The 22,567-nt window shown below is 41.2% G+C and overlaps 1 protein-coding gene across 2 annotated transcripts; it reads left to right on the plus strand.

Moving 5' to 3' along the window:
• The first annotated feature begins 1,014 nt into the window (after positions 1 to 1,014).
• Positions 1,015 to 17,391, plus strand: LOC116375313 (mucin-2). 2 transcript variants are annotated; one of them, XM_031832611.1, is made up of 14 exons: positions 1,015 to 1,518; positions 1,648 to 1,709; positions 1,794 to 1,942; positions 2,111 to 2,272; positions 7,124 to 7,494; positions 7,755 to 7,819; positions 7,900 to 8,084; positions 12,393 to 12,796; positions 13,063 to 13,127; positions 13,208 to 13,392; positions 15,689 to 15,894; positions 16,024 to 16,085; positions 16,173 to 16,321; positions 16,793 to 17,391. In XM_031832611.1, the coding sequence occupies exons 1-14, from the start codon at positions 1,240 to 1,242 to the stop codon at positions 16,882 to 16,884; spliced, it is 2,436 nt and encodes an 811-aa protein (XP_031688471.1). In that variant the 5' UTR covers positions 1,015 to 1,239; the 3' UTR covers positions 16,885 to 17,391. The 2 variants fall into 2 exon arrangements, with proteins under 2 accessions (XP_031688471.1, XP_031688470.1); XM_031832610.1 differs by lacking the exons at positions 1,015 to 1,518; positions 1,648 to 1,709; positions 1,794 to 1,942; positions 2,111 to 2,272 and adding an exon at positions 2,280 to 5,509.
• Positions 17,392 to 22,567: the final 5,176 nt, after the last annotated feature.

Genomic DNA, 22,567 nt, shown 5'->3' on the forward strand with positions numbered 1-22,567 from the left:
GGTGAACCCACCACAACCATCACTGAGTCAACAAGAACAACTGGTGAACCCACCACAACCATCACTGAGTCAACAAAATCAACTGGTGAACCCACTACAACTGTCACTGTTGTATCAACAACAACTGGTGAACCCACTACAACTGTTACTGGGACATCAACAACAACTGGTGAACCCACTACAACCATCACCGAGTCAACCAAAACAACTGTTCAACCCACATCAACAGTCACTGGTGTGTCATCAACAACTGGTGACCCCACTACAATCATCACTGTGTCATCAAAATCAACTGGTGAACCCACTATAGCAGTCCCTGGTCCATCGACAGAAACTGATGAACCCACTACAACTGTTACTGTTTCATCAACAACAGCTGGTTCTTCCACTACAACCATCACTGAGTCAACAAAAACAAGTGGTGAACCCACTACAACTGTCACTGTTGTGTCGATAACAACTGGTGAACCCACTACAACTGTTACTGGGGCATCGACAACAACTGGTGAACCCACTACATCCATCAGTGGTGTGTCGACAACAATGGTGACAGATGTACCAATTACAACATTAACAGGTGCATTGACAACAACTGGTGACCCCACCACAACCATCACTGAGTCAACAAAAACAATTGATGAACCCACTACAACCATCACTGAGTCAACAAAAACAACTGGTGAACCCACAACAACCATCACTGAGTCAACAAAAACAACTGGTGAACCCGCCACAACCATCACTGAGTCAACAAAAACAACTGGTGAACCCACCACAACCATCACTGAGTCAACAAAAACAACTGGTGAACCCACTACAACTGTCACTGTTGTATCAACAACAACTGGTGACCCCACCACAACCATCACTGAGTCAACAAAAACAACTGGTGAACCCACTACAACTGTCACTGTTGTATCAACAACAACTGGTGACCCCACCACAACCATCACTGAGTCAACAAAAACAACTGGTGAACCCACCACAACCATCACTAAGTCAACAAAAACAACTGGTGAACCCACTACAACTGTCACTGGGGCATCAACAACAACTGGTGAACCCACTACAACTGTCACTGGGGCATCAACAACAACTGGTGAACCCACTACAACTGTTACTGGGGCATCAACAACAACTTCTGAACCCACTACAACCGTAACTGATTCATCAACTACAGCTGAGTCAACAAAAACAACTGGTGAACCCACTACAATATTCACTAGTGTGTTGACAAAAATGGTTACAGCGTCACCCACTACATCCGTCACTGGTACATCAGCAACAACGGCTACAGCTGCACCCACAACAACCGTCACTAGTGCATCAAATGTCAACACAACGACAACGGCTACTCCTGTCATCACTACTGCCATCGTCCCGACAACTGCAACTACCGCTGTTGCAATCACTAGGGTTCCTGTGGTGTTCAGGTCCAGAGGAGAGACATTTACCTCTGATCTATCAAATCCATCTTCTCAGGCCTTTCAAACAAGAGCATTACTGATTAAAACTCAGGTGAGCCTCCCAAAACAATGAAGATGTGAATGTCCAAACAAGAGGGGTAGAATATAGTAACACACTCAGCTTTTAATCAACAGGAAGTTGTTTGTATAAAAATCATCTGTTTCTTGTTTTGCCTTCCAGCTTGAACCTTTCTATCGATCGGCTTTCACCTCTTTCAACAGTTTGGATGTGACAGAATTCAGGTGATTTCTTTGCATTACATGTTGTGTGTTGATTTAAATTGATGTCACTTTCTATCTAACATGTTGTCTCTCATTTGTTCTCAGCTCTGGATCCATCATCAATACTGTAAATGTAGCATTCAGCTCCCCCTCGGTCCCTAATATCACAGAGATTGGCACTGTTTTGATAAATGCTGCCCCAAACATCACAGCTTTCAATATTGACCCCAACTCAGTGACGGTCAACAGCACAGGTAAACACATTTATTAATTATATCCTTATATATATATATTTGGTAAATGAACAGTTTGTACGCCGTGCATTTTGTACAGCATTGTATCATGTGTCATTACATTACAGGGCAACAAACACTCGTCGTATTTTCATTTGATCGTGTTTCCTTTTTCTGTTACAACTGCAGCCACAAAAACTCTTACCAGTGCAATAACAACGAGTGGCTTATCGACAAGAACTGGTGAACCCACTACATCCGTCACCAGTGTGTCGACAATGAGTGATGCATCAACAACTGCTGTTACAGCCGAACCCGCTGCAGCTGTCATTGATGCACCGACAACAACAGGTGAACCCACTACAACCATAACTGATTCATCAACAATAACTTCTGAACCCACTACAACCATCACTGATTCATCAACAACAACAGGTGAACCCACTACAACCATAACTGATTCATCAACAATAACTTCTGAACCCACTACAACCATCACTGATTCATCAACAGCAACTGGTGAACCCACTGAAACATTGACAATAACTAGTGAATCCACTACAACAGTCACTGGTGTGTCGGTAACAAAGTTTACAGCTGAAGCCACTACAATCATCACTGGGGCATCAACAACAACTGGTGAACCTTCTTCAGCCGTTGTTGGTGTGTCGACAACAAGTTACGAATCCACAACTACTGTTACTGCAGCAACTACTACAACAATCACAGGTGTGTCGACAACAACTGTTGAACCCACTACAACCGTTACTGATGCACCGACAACAACTGTTGAACCCACTACAACTTTCACTGGTGTGTCGACAACAACTGGTGAACCCACGGCAACCGTCACCAGTGTGTCAACAATGAGTGGTGCATCAACAACTACTACTACAGCTACAACCACTACAACTCTCACTGATTCATCAACAACAATGGTTACAGCTTTATCCAATTTAACCGCCACTGGTGTGTCGCCAAAAACGGTTAGAGCCGCAGCCACTACAGCCGTCACTGGTGTGTCGACAACAAGTGATGCACCAACAACTACTGTTACTGCAGCACCCACTACAACCGGCATGGGTGTGTTGACGACAACTACTAGTGAACCCATGACAACCATTACTGGTCCATTGACAACATCTGGTGAACCCACTACAACCATCACTGGTGTGTTGACAACGGTTACAGCTGCACCCACTACAACTGTCAATGATTCATCAACAACCATTGGTGAACCCACTACAACCAAAACAGATTCATCATCAACAACTGGTGAACCCACAACAACCATCACTGGTGTGTCGACAACAACTAGTGAACCCACTACATCCGTCATGGGTGTGTTGACGACAACAGTAACTGGTTCATCGACAACTACTAGTGAACCCATGACAACCATTACTGGTCCATTGACAACATACGGTGAACCCAATACGACCGTCACTCGTGTGACGACAACAACTGCTGATCCCACTACAACCATCACTGGTGTGTTGAAAACAACGTTTACAGAAGTACCCATTACAACTGTCACAGGTTTGTCGACAACAACTGGTGAACCCACTACAACCAAAACTGATTCATTGACATCAACTGGTGAACCCACTACGACTGTCACTGGTATGTCGACAAAACCTGGTGAACCCTCCGCAACCTTCACCAGTATGTCAACAATGAGTGGTGCATCAACAACTACTACAACAGCTGCACCCACTACAACTCTCACTGATTCATCAACAACAACAGTTAGAGTCGCAGCCACTACAGCCGCCACTGGTGTGTCGACAACAAGTGATGCACCAACAACTACTGTTACTGCAGCACCCACTACAACAATCACTGGGATGTCGACAACAACTTGCGAACCCACTACAACCATCACCGATGTGTCGATAACAAAGTTTACAGCTGCACGCCCAACAACTGTCACTGGAGCATCAACAACTGGTGAACTTACTTCAACAGTCACTGGTGTGTCGATAACAAAGTTTACAGCTGCACTCACAACAATCATCACTGGGGCATCAACAACAACTGGTGAACCCACTACAACCATCACTGGTATGTCGACAAAACCTGGTGAACCCACTACATCCGTCATGGGTGTGTTGACGACAACAGTAACTGGTTCATCGACAACTACTAGTGAACCCATGACAAGCATTACTGGCCCATTGACAACATCTGGTGAACCCAATACGACCGTCACTCGTGTGTCGACAACAACTGCTGAACCCACTACAACCATCACTGGTGTGTCGACAACAACTGGTGAACCCACTACAACCTTCACTGGTTTGTCGACAACAACTGGTGAACCCACTACAACCATCACTGGTGTGTTGACAATGAGTGGTGCATCAACATCTAATACTACAGCTGCACCCACTACAACTGTCACTGATTCATCAACAACAATGGTTACAGTGGCACCAACTACAGCCGCCACTGGTGTGTCGACAACAACAGTTAGAGTCGCAGCCACTACAGCCGCCACTGGTGTGTCGACAACAAGTGATGCACCAACAACTACTTTTACTGCAGCACCCACTACAACCGTCATGGGTGTGTTGACGACAGCTGGTGAACCCACTACAACAGTCACCAGTGTGTCGATAACAAAGTTTACAGCTGCACGCCCAACAAACGTCACTGGAGCATCAACAACAACTGGTGAACCTACTTCAGCCGTTGTTGGTGTGTCGACAACAAGTTACGAATCCACAACTACTGTTACTGCAGCAACTACTACAAGCATCACAGGTGTGTCGACAACAACTGGTGAACCCACTACAACCGTTACTGGTGCACCGACAACAACTGGTGAACCCACTACAATCATTACCGGTGTGTTGACAACAACGGTTACAGCTGCATCCACTACAACTGTCACTGATTCATTAACAACCATTGGTGAACCCACTACAATTAAAACTGATTCATCAACAACAACTGGTGAACCCACTGAAACCGTCACTGGTTCATTGACATCAACTGGTGAACCCACTACAACCATCACTGGTGTGTCAACAACAACTGGTGAACCCACTACAACCATCACTGGTATGTCGACAAAACCTGGTGAACCCACTGCAACCTTCACTGGTGTGTCGACAACAATTGATGCAACAACAGCTACTGTTACTGCAGCACCCACTACAACCGTCATGGGTGTGTTGACGACAACTGGTGAACCCACTACAACCGTCATTGATGCATCAACAACTACTAGTGAACCCACTACAACCGTTACTGGTCCATTGACAACATCTGGTGAACCCACTACGACCATCACTGTTGTGTCGACAACAAATGCTGAACCCACTACGACCATCACTGGTGTGTCGACAACACGTGATGCAACAACAGCTACTGTTTCTGCAGCACCCACTACAATCGTCATGGGTGTGTTGACGAAAACTGGTGAACCCACTGCCACAATCACTGGTGTGTCGACTGTAACGGTTACAGATATACCCATTACAACCGTAACAGGTGCATTGACAACAGCGATTACAACGGCTCCAAATACATTCATCACTGTTGTGTCGGCATCTACTGATGAACCCAATTCAACTGTAACTGGTAGGTCAACAACAACTGGAGAACTCCCTTCACCCGTCACTGGTAGGACGACAACAACAACAAATTACGAACATTTCAGTTGTTTTGCCTGCTCGTGCTCTGTAATACACATGTTGTTAATGTGAGTGTTTTATATCAGAATATCACAGTTCTTCTCGTTCTAATGCAGCTAATCCAGTGCATTCGGAAAGTATTGAGAACCCTTGAATTTTCCATATTTTGTTACGTTCCTCATTCTAAAGTTTTTTTCCCCGTCATCAATCTACCCAATTATGACAAAGCAAAAACAGTTTTTTAGCAAATTTATAAAAAATTATAAACTGAAATATTACATTTTTATACCCTAAGTATTCAGGCCCTTTACTTAGTACTTTGTTGAAGCACCTTTGGCAGTGATTACAGTCTTGAGGCTTCTTGGGTATGATGCAACAAGCTTTGCACACCTGTTTTTGGCGAGTTGTTCCCATTCTTCTCTGCAGATCCTCTCAAGCTCTCTCAGGTTGAATGGGGAGCGTCGTTGCACAGCTATTTTAAGGTCTCTCCAAAGATGTTCAAAATGTTCAAGTCAGGGCTATGGATTGGCCACTTTAAGAGACTTGTCCCAAAGCCACTCCTGCGTTGTGTGTGCTTAGGGTAATTGTGTGCTTAGGGTAATTGTCCTGTTGAAAGGTGAACATTCTCCCCAGTCTGAGGCCCTGAGCCCTCTGGAGCAGGTTTTCATCAAGGATTTCTCTGTGCTTCACTCCTTTCATCTTTCCCTCGATCCTGACTAGTCTCCCAGTCCATGTCGCTGAACAACCCACAAAGAATTAAGGTGCCACCACCATGCTGTACTGTAGGGATGGTACCAGATTTCCCCCAGACGTGACGTTTGGCCTTTAATCCAAAGAGTTAATTCCTGGTTTCACCAGATCAGAGAATCTTGTTTCTCATGGTCTGAGAGTCTTTCGGAGTCCAAGTCATGTGCCTTTTACTGAGGAGTGGCTTTGATCTGGTCACTCTATCTGTCCTGTTTCAAACTTCTTCCATGTAAGAGGCCACTGTGTTCTTGGGGACCTTAAATGCTGTTGACACAATGATGCAATGGAATTTAACACAGATGGACTCCAATCAAGTTGTAGAAATATCTCAAAGATGGTCAGTGGAAAAATGATATACCTGAGCTAAGTTTCGAGTCTCATAGCAAGGTTCTGCATACTTATGTAAATAAGGTAAATTATGTTAATAAGGTATTTCTGTTTATTTTGTAATACATTTTTAAACATTTCTTTAAAACCTGCTATCGCTTTGTCATTATGGGGTATTTTGTGAAGATTAATGAGGGAAAAGAAAACGTATTTAATCCATTTTAGAAAAACGGCTGTAACGTAACAAAATCTGGGATAAAGTTAAGGGGTCTGAATTTCAGAAATGGTTTTCAGTTGAAGTGGTTCATGTGAAATGATCAGGAAGCCTGTTTACAGTGAATTACATAAAAGCTCAACATATGATGATTTAGTTGTCAATATAAGATCATCATGTTATACTCCCATCTGTCATCGTAACGATGACTGTGTTATACTGCCACACAGCCTTAAAGAGATGTTGAAATGTCTATTTTATGTTTTAACTTAGCTGCTCCTGCAACAAGTTCTGTTCCTCCTACAACTTATGTTACTACCACTGTGGCTGGTACTACCACCACAACAACTGGAGAATCTGTCACTGTTCCTGCTACCGTTCCTACAACTAGGCCCACAACTACAGTGTCAAGGAAAGCATCACCACTGTCAACAACTACCAGCACAGCTCCAACTACCACAACAACCAACGCAACAACCACTACTACAACAACAACTACTACAAGTACAACAATAACAACTACAACTGCACGTCCTCGACTTGCTCCACTGGTGGCTTTCGTCATACAACAAGTGTTTGTCGAAGCTTTAAATGACCCTCAAAGTACACAATTCCAAGAACTTGCAGTAACTATTACTGCAGTGGTAAGTCCTAGGAATTCAGAGTTTGTTCATATTGGGTGTATGACCATCAATAATGTTTGGCGATTGTTGGAAAATCTATATTCCATATTTTATTTGTTTTAATCAGGCGACAATAAGTCTCCATCACTACAGATCTATTTATATTCCTCAATGTCTATCTTAAATAACTAGGGCTTAGCTATGTGGATAGGAATATATAGAAATGTTTTTGTGTGTGTTAAATCATTCAAATGTTCTCCTGTTTGTACCATTCCTTACAGTTCGATGTGATCTACAGAGCAAAATATGGGATCCTCTTCATCCGGACGATTGTTCTTGGATTCACGTAATATTCCATTATATTCTATTCTATTCTTTTTAACCTTTGGCATGCCACTGTCCATGACCTTTTATGACCTTTTGCAGACCTATTTTCCATTCCCGTATGGATGCAGAAACACAGGCAGAGGTCCAACTAGTGTTCAATGAGACCTCCACTCAATCTGTCCCTGAGGTTACTGACATTAGGGATACACTGAAAGAAGCTGTGACCAATCCAAACACTTTCTTTGGCAACCTCTCAGTGGATGTTACCACCATCATTGTTAAAGGTGAGTAAAACCATTGGGTGAACGAAAACAATTATACACAGACAAATCTGAGTGTTACATTTAATGCTTTTCTACAGTCTATACACATCCCAGTGTTGGGGAGTAGTGAACTACAGATGGTGGATCTTACTTTGAGCCGGTTTGCTATAGCAGGAAGTTTTCCTGCAACAGGGTAATGAAATTAACATCTGACATCTGTACATGTAGTTCAACTAATAATTGAACTACATTTTGCAGTAACTTGGTGGTAGTTGAACTGAATTCATGTCGAATTAGACTTTTCAGTATTTCATTCAGTTTCTTATCATGTCGCTAACTACTGGAACTACACACTACTTTTTTGGCACAAAAATGAAATGAAATATGGATGAGAAAAGTAGGCTATAATTTCCATCCGTCTTGCAGTTTGTAGTGTATGACATTTCAGATTTGCATATGACATTTTTCAGAAAATATCCGGTCCAAACGTCTGAAAATATAAAAAAACACAAAACAAAAAAGAAACCCTCTGTCCTGGTCGATATTATTGTGTTTGTCTTTATTTATTTGGCCGGGGTGTGACATGGGTTTATTGTGGTGTGTTTTGTCTTGGGGTTTTGTTAGTTATTGGGTGTGTGGCTTAGTGGAGGTATCTAGCAAAGTCTATGGCTGTCTGGAGTGGTTCTCAATCAGAGGCAGGTGTTTATCGTTGTCTCTGATTGGGAACCATATTTAGGCAGCCATATTCTTTGAGTGTTTTGTGGGTGATTGTTCCTGTCTCTGTGTTAGTTGTCACCACCACAGGCTGTATAGGTTTTCACATTTCCGTTTGTTGTTTTGTATTGTTCGTATTCATCGTCATTAAAGATGTCTCGATTTAACCACGCTGCATTTTGGTCTGATCCTTGCTATACCTCTTCGTCAGAGGAGGAGATAGAAGAAAGCCGTTACACCCTCATTCAATCAAAATGAAGCCAGAACTCTACTCCAGTTTAGTGTTAGGGCCCAGGTATCTGAGAGGATGGAACTACTGCAGCTTGTGAAAAAATATTGGATTTATTTTCTATGTAAGACAAGTCAACAAATAAGCAGTACCCAGAGGGAGCAACCACAAACATTTATTTTTAAATGAAGAGAAGAATCAAGAAAGCAAACACAGAACAGACAGTGTGCATATGTACACATACACCAAAGTTTTACAACACCTACTCATTCAAGGTTTTTTCTTTATTTTTACTCAATTATACATTGTAGAATAATATTGAAGAAATTAAAACTATGTCACATAGTAACCAAATTTGTTTTAAACAAATCAAAACATGTTTTATATTTGAGACTCTTCAAATAGTCACCATTTGCTTTGATGACAGCTTTGCACTCTCTTGGCATTCTCTCAACCAGCTTCACCTGGAAGGCTTTTCCAACGGTCTTGAAGGAGTTCCCGTGTATGCTGAGTCCTTGTTGGCTGCTTTTCCTTCACTCTGTGGTCCGACTCATCCCAAACCATCTCAATTTTGATTGATGTCGGGGGTTGGGGAGGCCAGGTCATCTGATGCAGCACGCCATTACTCTCCTTCTTGGTACAATAGCCCTTACACAGCCTGGAGGTGTATTGGGTCATTGTCCTGTTGAAAATCAAATGATAGTCCCACTAAGCCTAAACCAGATGGGATGGCGGATCACTGCAGAATGCTGTGGTAGCCATGCTGGTTAAGTGTGCCTTGAATTCAAAATAAATCACAGACAGTGTCACCAGCAAAGCTCCCCCACACCATCACACCTCCTCCTGCGTGCTTTACGGTGGGAAATACACAAGCGGAGATCATCTGTTCACCCACACCACGTCTCACAAAGACACGGCGGTTGGAACCAAAAAATCTCCACTTTGGACTCCAGACCAGAGGACAAATTTCCACCGGTCTAACGTGCATTGCATGCATTTCTTGGCCCAAGCAAGTCTCTTCTTATTATTGGTGTCCTTTAGTAGTGGTTTCTTTGCAACAATTCGACAATGAAGGCCTGATTTCTAAAGACCATTGACATCTCGTGGAAGGCATAGGAACTGCAATTTGAGTCCTAAGTCAATGGATACTGTAATGGCATTAAGTAGAAAACTACAACAACAACAAAAAATCATACTTCCTGAATGTTTTTTTCTCAGGTTTTCGCCTGCCAAATCAGTTCTGTTATACTCACAGACTTTATTTTAAGAGTTTTGGAAACTTTAGAGTGTTTTCTATCCAATAGGCATATCATATCTTCTGGGCCTGAGAAGAAGGCAGTTTAATTTGGGCACGCTCTTCATCCAAAATTCCAAATGTTGCCCCCTACCCTAGAGACGTTATGAGACTCAAAATTGAGCTCATCTGTGTTGTTTCCATTGATCAGACTTGATATGTTTCTACAACTTAATTGGAGTCAACCTGTGGTAAATTCAATTGATTGGACATGATTTGGAAAGGCACTCACCTGTCTATATAAAGCCCCACAGTTGACAGTGCATGGCATAGCTAAAACAAAGCCATCAGGTCAAAGGAATTGTCCATAAAGTTCAGAGATAGGATTGTGCCAAGGCACAGATCTGAGGATGGGTACCAAAGCATTTCTGCAGCATTGGATTGTGTCAAGGCACAGATCTGAGGATGGGTACCAAAGCATTTCTGCAGCATTGAAGGTCCTGAAAAACGCAGTGGCCTCCATGATTCTTAAATGGACAAAGTTTGTAACCACCAAGACTCTTCCTAGAGCTAGCCCCCCTCCAAACTGAGCAGTCAAGGGAAAGGGTCATTGGTCAGGGAGGTGACAAAGAACCAAGCACCCGATGGTCCCTCTGACAGAGCTCCAGAGTTCCTCTGTGGAGATGGCAGAACCTTCCAGAAGGACAACGATCTCTGCAGCACTCAACCAATCAGTCCTTTATGGTAGATTGGCCTGACGGAAGCAACTTCTCCATAAAAGGCACATGACAGCCCACTCTTAGTTTGCCAAAAGGCACCTAAAGACTCTCAGACCATGAGAAACAAGATTCTCAGGTCTGATGAAACCAAGATTGAACTATTTGGCCTGAATCCAAGCATCACGTCTGGAGGAAACCTGGCACCATCCCTACAGTGAAACTTGGTGGTGGAAGCATCATGATGTGGGGATGTTTTTTTTAGCAGCAGGGACAGGGAGACTAGTCAGGATCAACACAAAGATGAATGGAGCAAAGTACAGCGAGATCCTTGATGAACACCTGATCTAAAGCTCTCAGAATTTCAGGCTGAAGCAAAGGTTCACCTTCCAACAGGACAACAACGCTAAGCACACAAACAAGACGGGACTGGGTTCGGGACAAATCTCTTTAAGACCTTGAGGGCCCCAGCCAGAGCCCAGCCTTGAACCCGATTAAACATCTCTGAGAAGACATGAACATAGCTGTGCATCAACGCTTCCCATTGAACCTGACAGCTTGAGAGGTTCTGCAGAAAAAAATGGGAGAAACTCTCCAAATACAGGTGTGCCAAGCTTGTACCGACATACCCAAGTAGACTCAAGGCTGTAATCGCTGACAAAGTACTTAGTAAATGGCCTGAGGTCAGTAATCCAGATAGGTAGATGTCAAAAATCCTGATAGGTGGGGAAAAGTTACAGCAAGGCAGGCAAGCAGGAATGATCAGAACTGGGAAACTAGAAAACATGGACTACAGCAAAGCCAAGAGCAAGGGAAAAACATTGGTAGGTTTGAATGAACAGAACAAAACGAAACAGCAACAGAGAAACAGAGATCACAGGTATAAATACACAGGGGATAATGGGGAAGATGGGCGACACCTGGAGGGGGGTGGAGACAATCACATAGACAGGTGAAACAGATCAGGGTGTGACATCTTCTGAGCTCAATTTCGAGACTCATAGCAAAGGTTCCCGAAAACGTATGTTAAAAAGGTATTTCAATTTTTTTTGTAATACATTTTTTAAACATTTCTTAAAACCTGTTTTTGCATTGACATTATTATTTAGTGAATATTGATGAGGAGGAAAAAAGTATTTAATCCATTTCAGAATACGGCTGTAATATAACAAAATGTGGGAAAAAGTCAAGGGGTCTGAATTTCCAAATGTACTGTATACTTTAGAAATGTTTTTCAGTTGAAGTGGTTCATGTGAAGTGATCAGGAAGCCTGTTTACAGGCTGTCGGAAGTGAATTACATAAAAGACCAACATATGATGATTTAGTTGTCAATATAAGATCATCATGTTATACTCCCATCTGTTACGATGACTGTGTTATACTGCCACACAGCCTTAAAGAGATGTTGAAATGTCCATTTTATGTTTTAACTTAGCTGCTCCTGCAACAAGTTCTGTTCCTCCTACAACTTCTGTTACTACCACTGTGGCTGGTACTACCACCGCAACAACTGGAGAATCTGTCACTGTTCCTGATACCATTACTACAACTAGGCCCACAATTACAACCACTACATATGTGGCCCCCACAACTACAGTGTCAAGGACAACATCACCACTGTCAACAACAAGCACAGCTTCAACTACAACAACCAACGCAACAACAACTACTACAACACCCACTAATACTACTAGTACAGCAACAACAACAACTACTACAACTGCACATCTTCAACCTGCTCCAGTGGTGTCTTTCGTCATACAACAAGTGTTTGTAGAAGCTTTAAATGACCCTCAAAGTACACAATTCCAAGAACTTGCAGTAACTATTACTGCAGTGGTAAGTCCTAGGAATTCAGAGTTGGTTTTTATTGGGTGTATGACCATCAATAATGTTTGGCGATTGTTGGAAAATCTATTGTTAAAGTACATCTTTAAATTGTTCTAATCAGGCGACAATTAGTCTCCATCACTACAGATCTATTTATATTCCCCAATATCTATCTTTAATAACTAGGGCTTAGCTATGTGGATAGGAATATATAGAAATGTTTTTGTGTGTGTTAAATCATTCAAATGTTCTCCTGTTTGTACCATTCCTTACAGTTCGATGTGATCTACAAAGCAAAATATGGGATCCTTTTCATCCGGACGATTGTTCTTGGATTCACGTAATATTCCATTATATTCTATTCTATTCTTTTTAACCTTTGGCATGCCACTGTTCATGACCTTTTATGACCTTTTGCAGACCTATTTTCCATTCCCGTATGGATGCAGAAACACAGGCAGAGGTCCAACTGGTGTTCAATGAGACCTCCACTCAATCTGTCCCTGAGGTTACTGACATTAGGGATACACTGAAAGAGGCTGTGACCAATCCAAACATTACCTTTGGCAACCTCTCTGTGGATGTCACCACCATCATTGTTCAAGGTGAGTAAACCAAGTTGGGTGAACAAAAACGATTATACACAGCAATTTCTCCAGTGTTGAATGAAATCTGAGTGTTACATTTAATGCTTACATATGTACATGTAGTTCAACTAATAATTTAACTACATTTTGCAGTAGCTTGGTGGTAGTTGCACCGAATTCATATCTAATTAGTGTTTTCAGTAGTTAATTACATTTCTTGCCGTGTAGCTAACTAGTGGAACTACACTACTTTTTTATGACAAATTGGGGGGAGGGGCAGGGAGGTGTCCAGACGTCCAAAAAATAACAAGGTACAAAAAGAAAAAGTAACCCTCAGTCATTCAAAGTGCAGCCAGAACCCTACTCCAGGTTAGTGTTAGAGCCCAGGTACCTGAGAGAATGGAACTGCTGCAGCTAGCTATTTTTGTGAACAATTATTTGATTTATTTTCTATACAAGACAACAAATAAGCAGTACAAGCAATACCTAGTTGGAGCAACCACGCCCAAAAAATATAAATATTTTAAAGAAAAAATTAAGTGAAGAATCAAAAAATCAAACACAGAACAGACAGTGTGCATATGTACACATACATACAGATGGAGTATCTTAATTTGAGCCACTTTGCTACAGCAGGAAAATAATCCTGCAGCAACAAAAGATGTGCATTTTTATGTGGCTTATAATTAGTCAACATTGTCTGTTGGGGTTGATACATCTTTCGTACAGGGAAATCCTGTCTGACATTTTACAGTGCAAGCTCCAATAATTTTGGTAGCTGAACTTTCTAATTTACATACGATGCATTCAGAAAGTATTCAGACCCATTGACTTTATCATCATTTTGTTAAATTGCAGCCTTATTCTAAAATTGATTCAATAAAAAAAAATCCTCAGCAATACAATACACAATACTGCATAATGACAAGGTGAATTTTTTTTTTTTAAACATTTTTGCTATTTTTTTAAATTAAAAAACAGAAACACCTTGTTTACATAAGTATTCAGACCTTTGTTGTGGTCTTGTGCATCCCATTGACAGCCTTGATATATTTTTACAACTTCATTGAAGTCCACCTGCAGTAAATTCAATTGATTGGACATGATTTGGAAAGGCACACATCTGTCAATATAAGGTTCCACAGTTGACAGTGCATGTCAGAGGAAAAACCAAGCCATGAGGTCAAAGGAATTGTCTGTAGAGCTTCGAGATAGGATTGTGTCAAGGCACAGATATGGGGAAGGGTACCAAAACATTTCTGCAGCATTGAAGGTCCCGAATAACACAGTAGCCTCCATCATTCTTACATTTTGGAACCACCAAGACTCTTCCTAGAGCTAGCACCCCTGCCAACTGACCTGTCAGGAGGAGAAAGGCCTTGGTCAGGGACCACAAATCTGATGGTTACTCTGACAGAGCTCTAGAGTTCCTCTGTGGAGATGGGAGAAACTTCCAGAAGGACAACCATCTATGCAGCACTCCACCAATCAGGCATTTGTGGTAGAATGGCCAGATGGAAGCCACTCCTCAGTAAAAGGCACATAACAGCCCACTTGGAGTTTGCCAAAAGACACCTGAAGACTCTCAGACCATAAGAAACAAGATTCTCTGGTCTGATGATACCAAGATTGAAATATTTTTTCATGAATGCCAAGCGTCACGTCTGGAGGAAACCTGGCACCATCCCTATGGTGAAATACGGTGTTGGCAGCATCATGCTATGCATGTGTTTTTCAGAGGCAGGGGGAGACATGTCAGGATCAAGACAATCTCTGAAAGTCCTTGAGTTCCCCAGCCTGAGCCCCTACTTGAACCCAATCGAACATCTCTGAAAAGACCTGAACATAGCTGTGCACTAACTCTCACCATCGAACCTGACAGAGCTTGAGAGGTTCTGCAGAGAAGAATGGAGAAACTCCCCAAATACAGGTGTGCCAAGCTTGTAGCTCCAAACCTAAGAAGACTCAAGGCTGTAATCGCTGTAAAAGGTTCTTTAACAAAGTACTGACTAAAGGGCCTAAATACTTATGTAAATATGATATTTCATTTTTAAATATTATTATAACTTAGGAAAACATTAAAAATACATGTTTTTTAATGTGTCTTTATGGGGATTTTGTGTGTAGATTGATGATGGAAATAAATCATTTAATCAGTTTAATAATAAGGCTGTAACATAGCAAAATTTGTAAAGAGTCAAGGGGTCTGAATTCCTTCCAAAGGTACTGTATGTATATAGACTTGTACAGCATAGACATGCATAGACAAAGCATTAGTTTGTACAGTAACTTTTCTGCTCTTTTGACTTCAAAGTGCCCACCACAAATAACAACACAACTACAACGGCTACTCCTGTCATCACTACTGCTATCATCACAACTACAACCACTGAAACTACCGTTGTGGCACTCACTAAGGTGACTGTGGTGTTCCGGTCCAGCGGAGAGACATTTACCTCTGACCTATCAAACACATCTTCTCAGGCCTTTCAAACCCGAGCATTACTGATTAAAACTCAGGTGAGCCTCCCAAAACAATGAAGATGTGAATGTCCTATTGAAAGGGGTAGAATACAGTTACATAGTCAGCGTTTAATCAACAGGAAGTTGTTTGTTTAAACTTCATCTGTTTCTTGTTTTGTCTTCCAGCTTGATCCTTTCTATCGATCAGCTTTCACCTCTTTCAACAGTTTGACTGTGACAGAATTCAGGTGATTTTTTTTTTGCATTACATTTTGTATGTTGATATAAATTGATCTCACTTTCTATCTAACATGTTATCTCTCATTTGTTCCCAGCTCTGGATCCATCATCAATACTATGAATTTAGCATTCAGCTCCTCCTCCGTCCCAAATTCCATGGAGATTGGCACTGTTTTAATAAATGCCGCCCCAAAAATCACAGCTTTCAACATTGACCCCACCTCAGTGAGAGTCAACAACACAGGTTAACATATTTATTTATTTATTTGTATTCTATTATAAGTTAAATAAATATACAGTGGGGCAAAAAAAAGTATTTAGTCAGCCACCAATTGTGCAAGTTCTCCCACTTAAAAAGATGAGAGAGGCCTGTAATTTTCATCACACTTCAACTATGACAGACAAAATGAGATAGAAAAATCCAGAAAAACACATTGTTGGATTTTTAATGAATTTATTAGCAAAATATGGTGGAAAATAAGTATTTGTGGCTGACTAAATACTTTTTTGCCCCACTGTATTGTCTAAAAATATAATTATTGTATTTTCTTCACCATTGTATCATATGCCATTATCTCTACATGAATCACTAATTTATGAGTTTGCGTTCCAGTTGTATTTAGCAAATCAGCTGTCTCACTAATCACATTACAGGGCAACAAACACTCTTCCTATTTTCATTTGAACATGTTTCCCTTTTCTCTTTCCATCCCAGCTGTGACCTCAAGTGGAATAAGCAGCAAGACCAGTCTCTGCACGGCATTCTTTCTGGTGGTTCTGTCGCTGCTACTGTCAAGCCAGCATTAGTCTCAGTGGCAACGCCCACTAAAAACACTATTTCACTCACTGGCAAGCAGCAGAACGAAATAGTGTGTGTAGTCATATTTTCACTTTGAGAACTTCCCACACATTCCAACCCCTACCCCAATTCCACCCATGATTTGAATAGTGTCCAAAAATGATCAAGTCTTGTATGCTGACATAAGATACACTATTTGTGGCAGTTGAACACAATGATGTAATATAATTACTGCCTATTCAATCAAAATGTGTAAGTGTATGGGGTCCGTCATAAGTCGATGTTATTTCCATGCAATGAAAAATAATGTTTGATTTAATATGTACTTAAGCCTATTTTTGATTCTCTCTGTAGCTGATATGAACTAAAACGTTGATTTACTCTGTTGCTGATATGAACTAAAACATTTAATCACTCTCGCTGATATGAACTAAAACGTTGATTTACTCTGTCGCTGATATGAACTAAAACGTTGATTTACTCTGTCGCTGATATGAAATAAAACGTTGATTCACTCTGTTGCTGATATAAACAAAAACATGTATTCACTCTGTTTGCCGATATGAACTAATGAGAGAAATATTTTATTTTATATTTTGACTTGACCAGTGAAACCTGGATAACTGATTTAAATAAGGCCCTTAAGAGCAAAATGTTCTACAATTTAAATCAATGTAGTTTTCATTCTGTTATACCATAAACATGTAATTCTTTCTTCAATGGTCCTGATCAGAGTTGTGGACTTGAGTCGGATTGCAACATGCGGGAAGAAAATTACAGACGGAGGCGCAACAATTTTCAATCGTGTCTAATATATCCGAGAGCTATCCATCACCCGAGGTTGTGTGTTTATGAGTGTGTGTAACTTGTTTCATGGGTTTCTTTTTGCTGGCTTGTGATGTCTGGAGCCTGTATTGTTATGTGCGCTCCTCACTGCTTGCCTAGATTATACTTGCAGATTGACTCACCACCGCGCTGTTTGGAGCTGGGAGAGATAAAATGAGCACATTTGTGGCAGAGTGCCTCCTAGAATGGTTGTTGACTCTTCCTAACCTGCTGATTATGGCGAGTGCTTGAACCTCTGATTGTGTTTATGCGTCACACAAATCCCACCATCCCTCTCTCTGCTGTCCTCCGCAGTTGTGAGCTTTTTCCGTTGATTCTTTCATCTGAGGCACCGCATTTAGATACAGTTTTCCTGATAGAAAAGCAATATATAGATCTGTACTCAATTCTCTATTCTACACGGCAAAGGCTGTTATAGGGGGGTAACTCATGGCTACCCATGTATTTCCACGGAGGGGAACCACTACTTCAAGGTCTCACCGATTGAAACGCTGTTAGTGCGCACCAAAGCTAACTAGCTAACCATTTCACATCCGTTTCATACATACTCTATTCTATTCTATTCTATACTATCTTAGTTTATGTCGCTCTGACACAGCTCGTGCAAATACTTACATATTTTATTTCCATTCCTTCACTTTAGATTGTGTGTATTGTTAGATACAACTTCTTAGATATTACTGCACTGTTGGAGCTAGAAACAAGCCTTTTGGTACAAAATCGCAATAATATCTGCTAAACACGTGTATGTGACAAATAACATTCGATTTTATTTGAAATACCTCACCCCCTCATGCCTTATTGCTTAATCACGCATCATCATATATCTTCAAAACAAAAACAAGTACTGTATCCTGTGAGCTCAATTGTAAAATGATTCCATTCTAGAATGAAAGAGGGGTATAAATGAATCAATCACGGTCAGAATAAAAAAAAGTATTTAATAAAGTTGTTGTGTCATTGAACAGGAGTTTTACTGTGTATTGTCTTAAACACATACTGTCACATCAATCGAAGGAAGATTTCAAGGACAGAGAACCTGTTTTGATGGATCCGTTTATGCTGTCCCTTAGTTCCAAAACCCCCCCAGTTATAATCCAGGTTGATTATAGGATACCATAACATCATTCCACAGGGTCAAACTCCAGTTCCCATGGACTGCCATATATGCAGGTTTGCATTCCTCCCTTACACAAATGTCATTGACTGAGGAGTCTACAAACCCGAGGAGTATACTAATAATGGGATAAAGATGTTCATGAGCTAACTTTGGTCAATTCTGAACTCAACTCAGGATAACCGTTGACACGAAGGTGGCTCACCATTCAGGTAAACCAAATACGGCCATATTGACAGTCTAGTAAAAGAAAGGCTGCACTTCTAATAGCCTATTTGCAGCAATAGCCTGAATTTGCAGGATAACTTATTTTTTTTCCTTTTGATTTAGGCAAAAACATAGTTGTTCATGGAATGCGGTTTTTGCGTTGTCTCAATGAAGATATTGGCATTCAACTCACAGGTCTGTACACGCAAGGTATGCACACAACAGTACAGGCCTGGCTTGAGTTAGTTACAGGTGTTGGATCAATATCCTTCCTTTGTAGCGTGGTTGGAGCCTGAGTTGGAATGTGAAGCTAACTGAAGCTAGCTATAGGGGCGGTAGGGTAGCCTAGTGGTTAGAGCGTTGGACTAGTAACCGGAAGGCTGTTAACCCACTGTTCCTAGGCCGTCATTGAAAATAAGAATTTGTTCTTAACTGACTTGCCTAGTTAAATAAAGGTAAAACATATATATATGTTTTAATTACATAGAAAAGTTAGCTTAAAAAAAACTGAATAGATCTAGCTAGCATCACACTATGGGCCTACTGCTCTGGTTTCCCTGGTCTAAATCAGACACTCATTAAGTTAAATGATAAGAATGAAACCAGCAGATGCTGCAGCCATGCAGAAATGTAGTTTGATAACCTAAATTACACAGTCCTCCTCGGCCCTCCATGGTTTATACATAACTCAAACTCCACAGCCCTCCATGGTTTATACATAACCCAAACTCCACAGCCCTCCATGGTTTATACATAACTCAAACTCCCCAGCCCTCCACGGTTTATACATAACCCAAACTCCACAGCCTTCCACGGTTTATACATAACCCAAACTCCACAGCCCTCCATGGTTTATACATAACCCAAACTCCACAGCCCTCCATGGTTTATACTGAAATGTCATTGTAACCAATGTTACCTCAAAACAAATTAGGCACTGAACAAATTTCAAGTCTGCTGAGTGTAAACTTGAATGATGTGAAAATTCTGTGCAACTTGGAGTTTGCGTTTACTGTGAACACTAAGGCTGTACCCACTTTAAGTTACAGTTTTAACAGTGGCCAAGTAGGCTACTGGGGCTATTTGATCATAATGTTATCAGAACTCAGGAAAAGACCCAGATGCAGACAGCTAGAGTCACAGATGTTTATTGAAAAACAGGTCAAAGGCAGGCAGAGGTCTGTAATCCAGGGCAGAGTTAATAAGGTACAGAACAGCAGGCAGTCTTGGGGTCAGGAAAGGCAGAGGTTTGTAAACGGGTCAGAGTCAGGCAGGTACAAAAAGGCAGGCTGGCTCGGGGTCAGGGCAGGCAGAATGGTCAGAACCGGGAAAACTATGAAACAGAACTTGAAAAAAGCAGGAAGATGGGAAAACGTGTTGGTAAGATCTGACAAGATGAACTGGCAACAGACAAACAGAGAACACAGGCATAATTACACTGAGGATAATGGGGAAGATGGGCAACACCTGGAGGGGGGTGGAGACAAGCACAAAGACAAGTGAAACAGATCAGGGTATGACAAATGTGGGCCTATCAGAGTGGCCAACCATAAAGAAATATGGAGAAAAAGCATCCCATAATATTTTAACATGTAATAGCTGTTATTACATTCAGCATACAGTAGCATCCAATGTGTGGTGATCGATGTAGGCCTACATTCCATGAGACTTTTGAAAAAAACATCCAGGCTTGACATTAACCTGCTTATCCACTTGTCCTTCAGACAAGGAGGTGACTGAAAATGTTGTTGTGCTGTTAGATGCAAGAAACCACTTTACAAAAAAAATGCATTATTATTCCCATACCATTATTACGGAGAATCAGACACAATATGCTACCCTCTGCCTATTGGCTACTTAGCTTATTTAAGCCAGTCTCAATATACAACACTGCTCCTTCAAGACAAAGAAAATATTGTTAACTGACTCGATTTTCAAAGATGTCCAGAAATGTACACGTTTTGTGCTCTTTTCGGAAGCAATCACTCCTCTACTGCTGACTACAAATTATCTAAAGTTGGGCTAATAACTCACTAACTAGCAAAGGATATGAACAAAATGTGCACATGGCTAAATGCAGCTCTCGCTTTGATCTCAAAACAAGCGCATCTACTCACGACTGCTCATGCTGTAAACACAGTCCAGTTCAAAGTAAATGACACAGAACCATATAGGTTAATGGTCTATTTAAATATAGGCCTACTGCAGTTCTGATTGGTTATGCTGCACCTGTCTGCGTAGAGTATGGGCTGAGTCCTGAGTGTAAATGCAATCTCTTGCATAGTTTGTTTTGTTTTGGTATGTTGCATTGAAAGTGACTAAAAAAGTGTTCATTCATTAAAATTGTCAGAGTAAAGGAAAACGTTGCTAGTGTTAACAGGGAAAACTCTAGAACAGTGGTCACTTTTCTGAGTCAAGATCAATTTCTGAGTCAAAATGCAAGCGGAGATGTACAGCTCAGTTTTTTTTAACATGCCTTAAAAAACATAGGCCTATGCAATATTAACCAATTAAAAACAGTACTCTGGCAAAAATGTTTGTTCAGTAAGCTATAGGCCCAAAACATTATCACTGCATAATGGCTTTGCTTGAATAGCCAATGCGGAGCAAATTTTGAATAAAGCTATATGATCACGATGGTAATAGATCCGTTGTTGTATTACTTGTGAGGCACAGCTGTGTCAGCATACATTTAAGAACTTAAACATGAACTCACTCATAAAAACTGCATCTCTTTGCTGTCTTCGTTGACAGTCTCTCCAGTCATGGTTTTAAACGTTTTGAATTTTCACAGAATCAACTTTTCTATAGCTTTCTTTAATGCCTGCTACATTACCGCAGACAAGGTAATCTTTTTATTTTTTTATTTTTATTTCACCTTTATTTAACCAGGTAGGCTAGTTGAGAACAAGTTCTCATTTGCAACTGCGACCTGGCCAAGATAAAGCATAGCAGTGTGAGCAGACAACAAAGAGTTACACATGGAGTAAACAATTAACAAGTCAATAACACAGTAGAAACCAAAGGGGGAGTCTATATACAATGTGTGCAAAAGGCATGAGGAGGTAGGCAAATAATTACAATTTTGCAGATTAACACTGGAGTGATGAATGATCAGATGGTCATGTACAGGTAGAGATATTGGTGTGCAAAAGAGCAGAAAAGTAAATAAATAAAAACAGTATGGGGATGAGGTAGGTGAGAAAGGGTGGGCTATTTACCAATAGACTATGTACAGCTGCAGCGATCGGTTAGCCGCTCAGATAGCTGATGTTTGAAGTTGGTGAGGGAGATAAAAGTCTCCAACTTCAGCGATTTTTGCAATTCGTTCCAGTCACAGGCAGCAGAGTACTGGAACGAAAGGCGGCCAAATGAGGTGTTGGCTTTAGGGATGATCAGTGAGATACACCTGCTGGAGCGCGTGCTACGGATGGGTGTTGCCATCGTGACCAGTGAGCTGAGATAAGGCGGAGCTTTACCTAGCATGGACTTGTAGATGACCTGGAGCCAGTGGGTCTGGC

This window comes from Oncorhynchus kisutch, linkage group LG9, assembly GCF_002021735.2.
Source record: "Oncorhynchus kisutch isolate 150728-3 linkage group LG9, Okis_V2, whole genome shotgun sequence".
In the NCBI taxonomy this organism is placed as follows: Eukaryota; Metazoa; Chordata; class Actinopteri; order Salmoniformes; family Salmonidae; genus Oncorhynchus; species Oncorhynchus kisutch.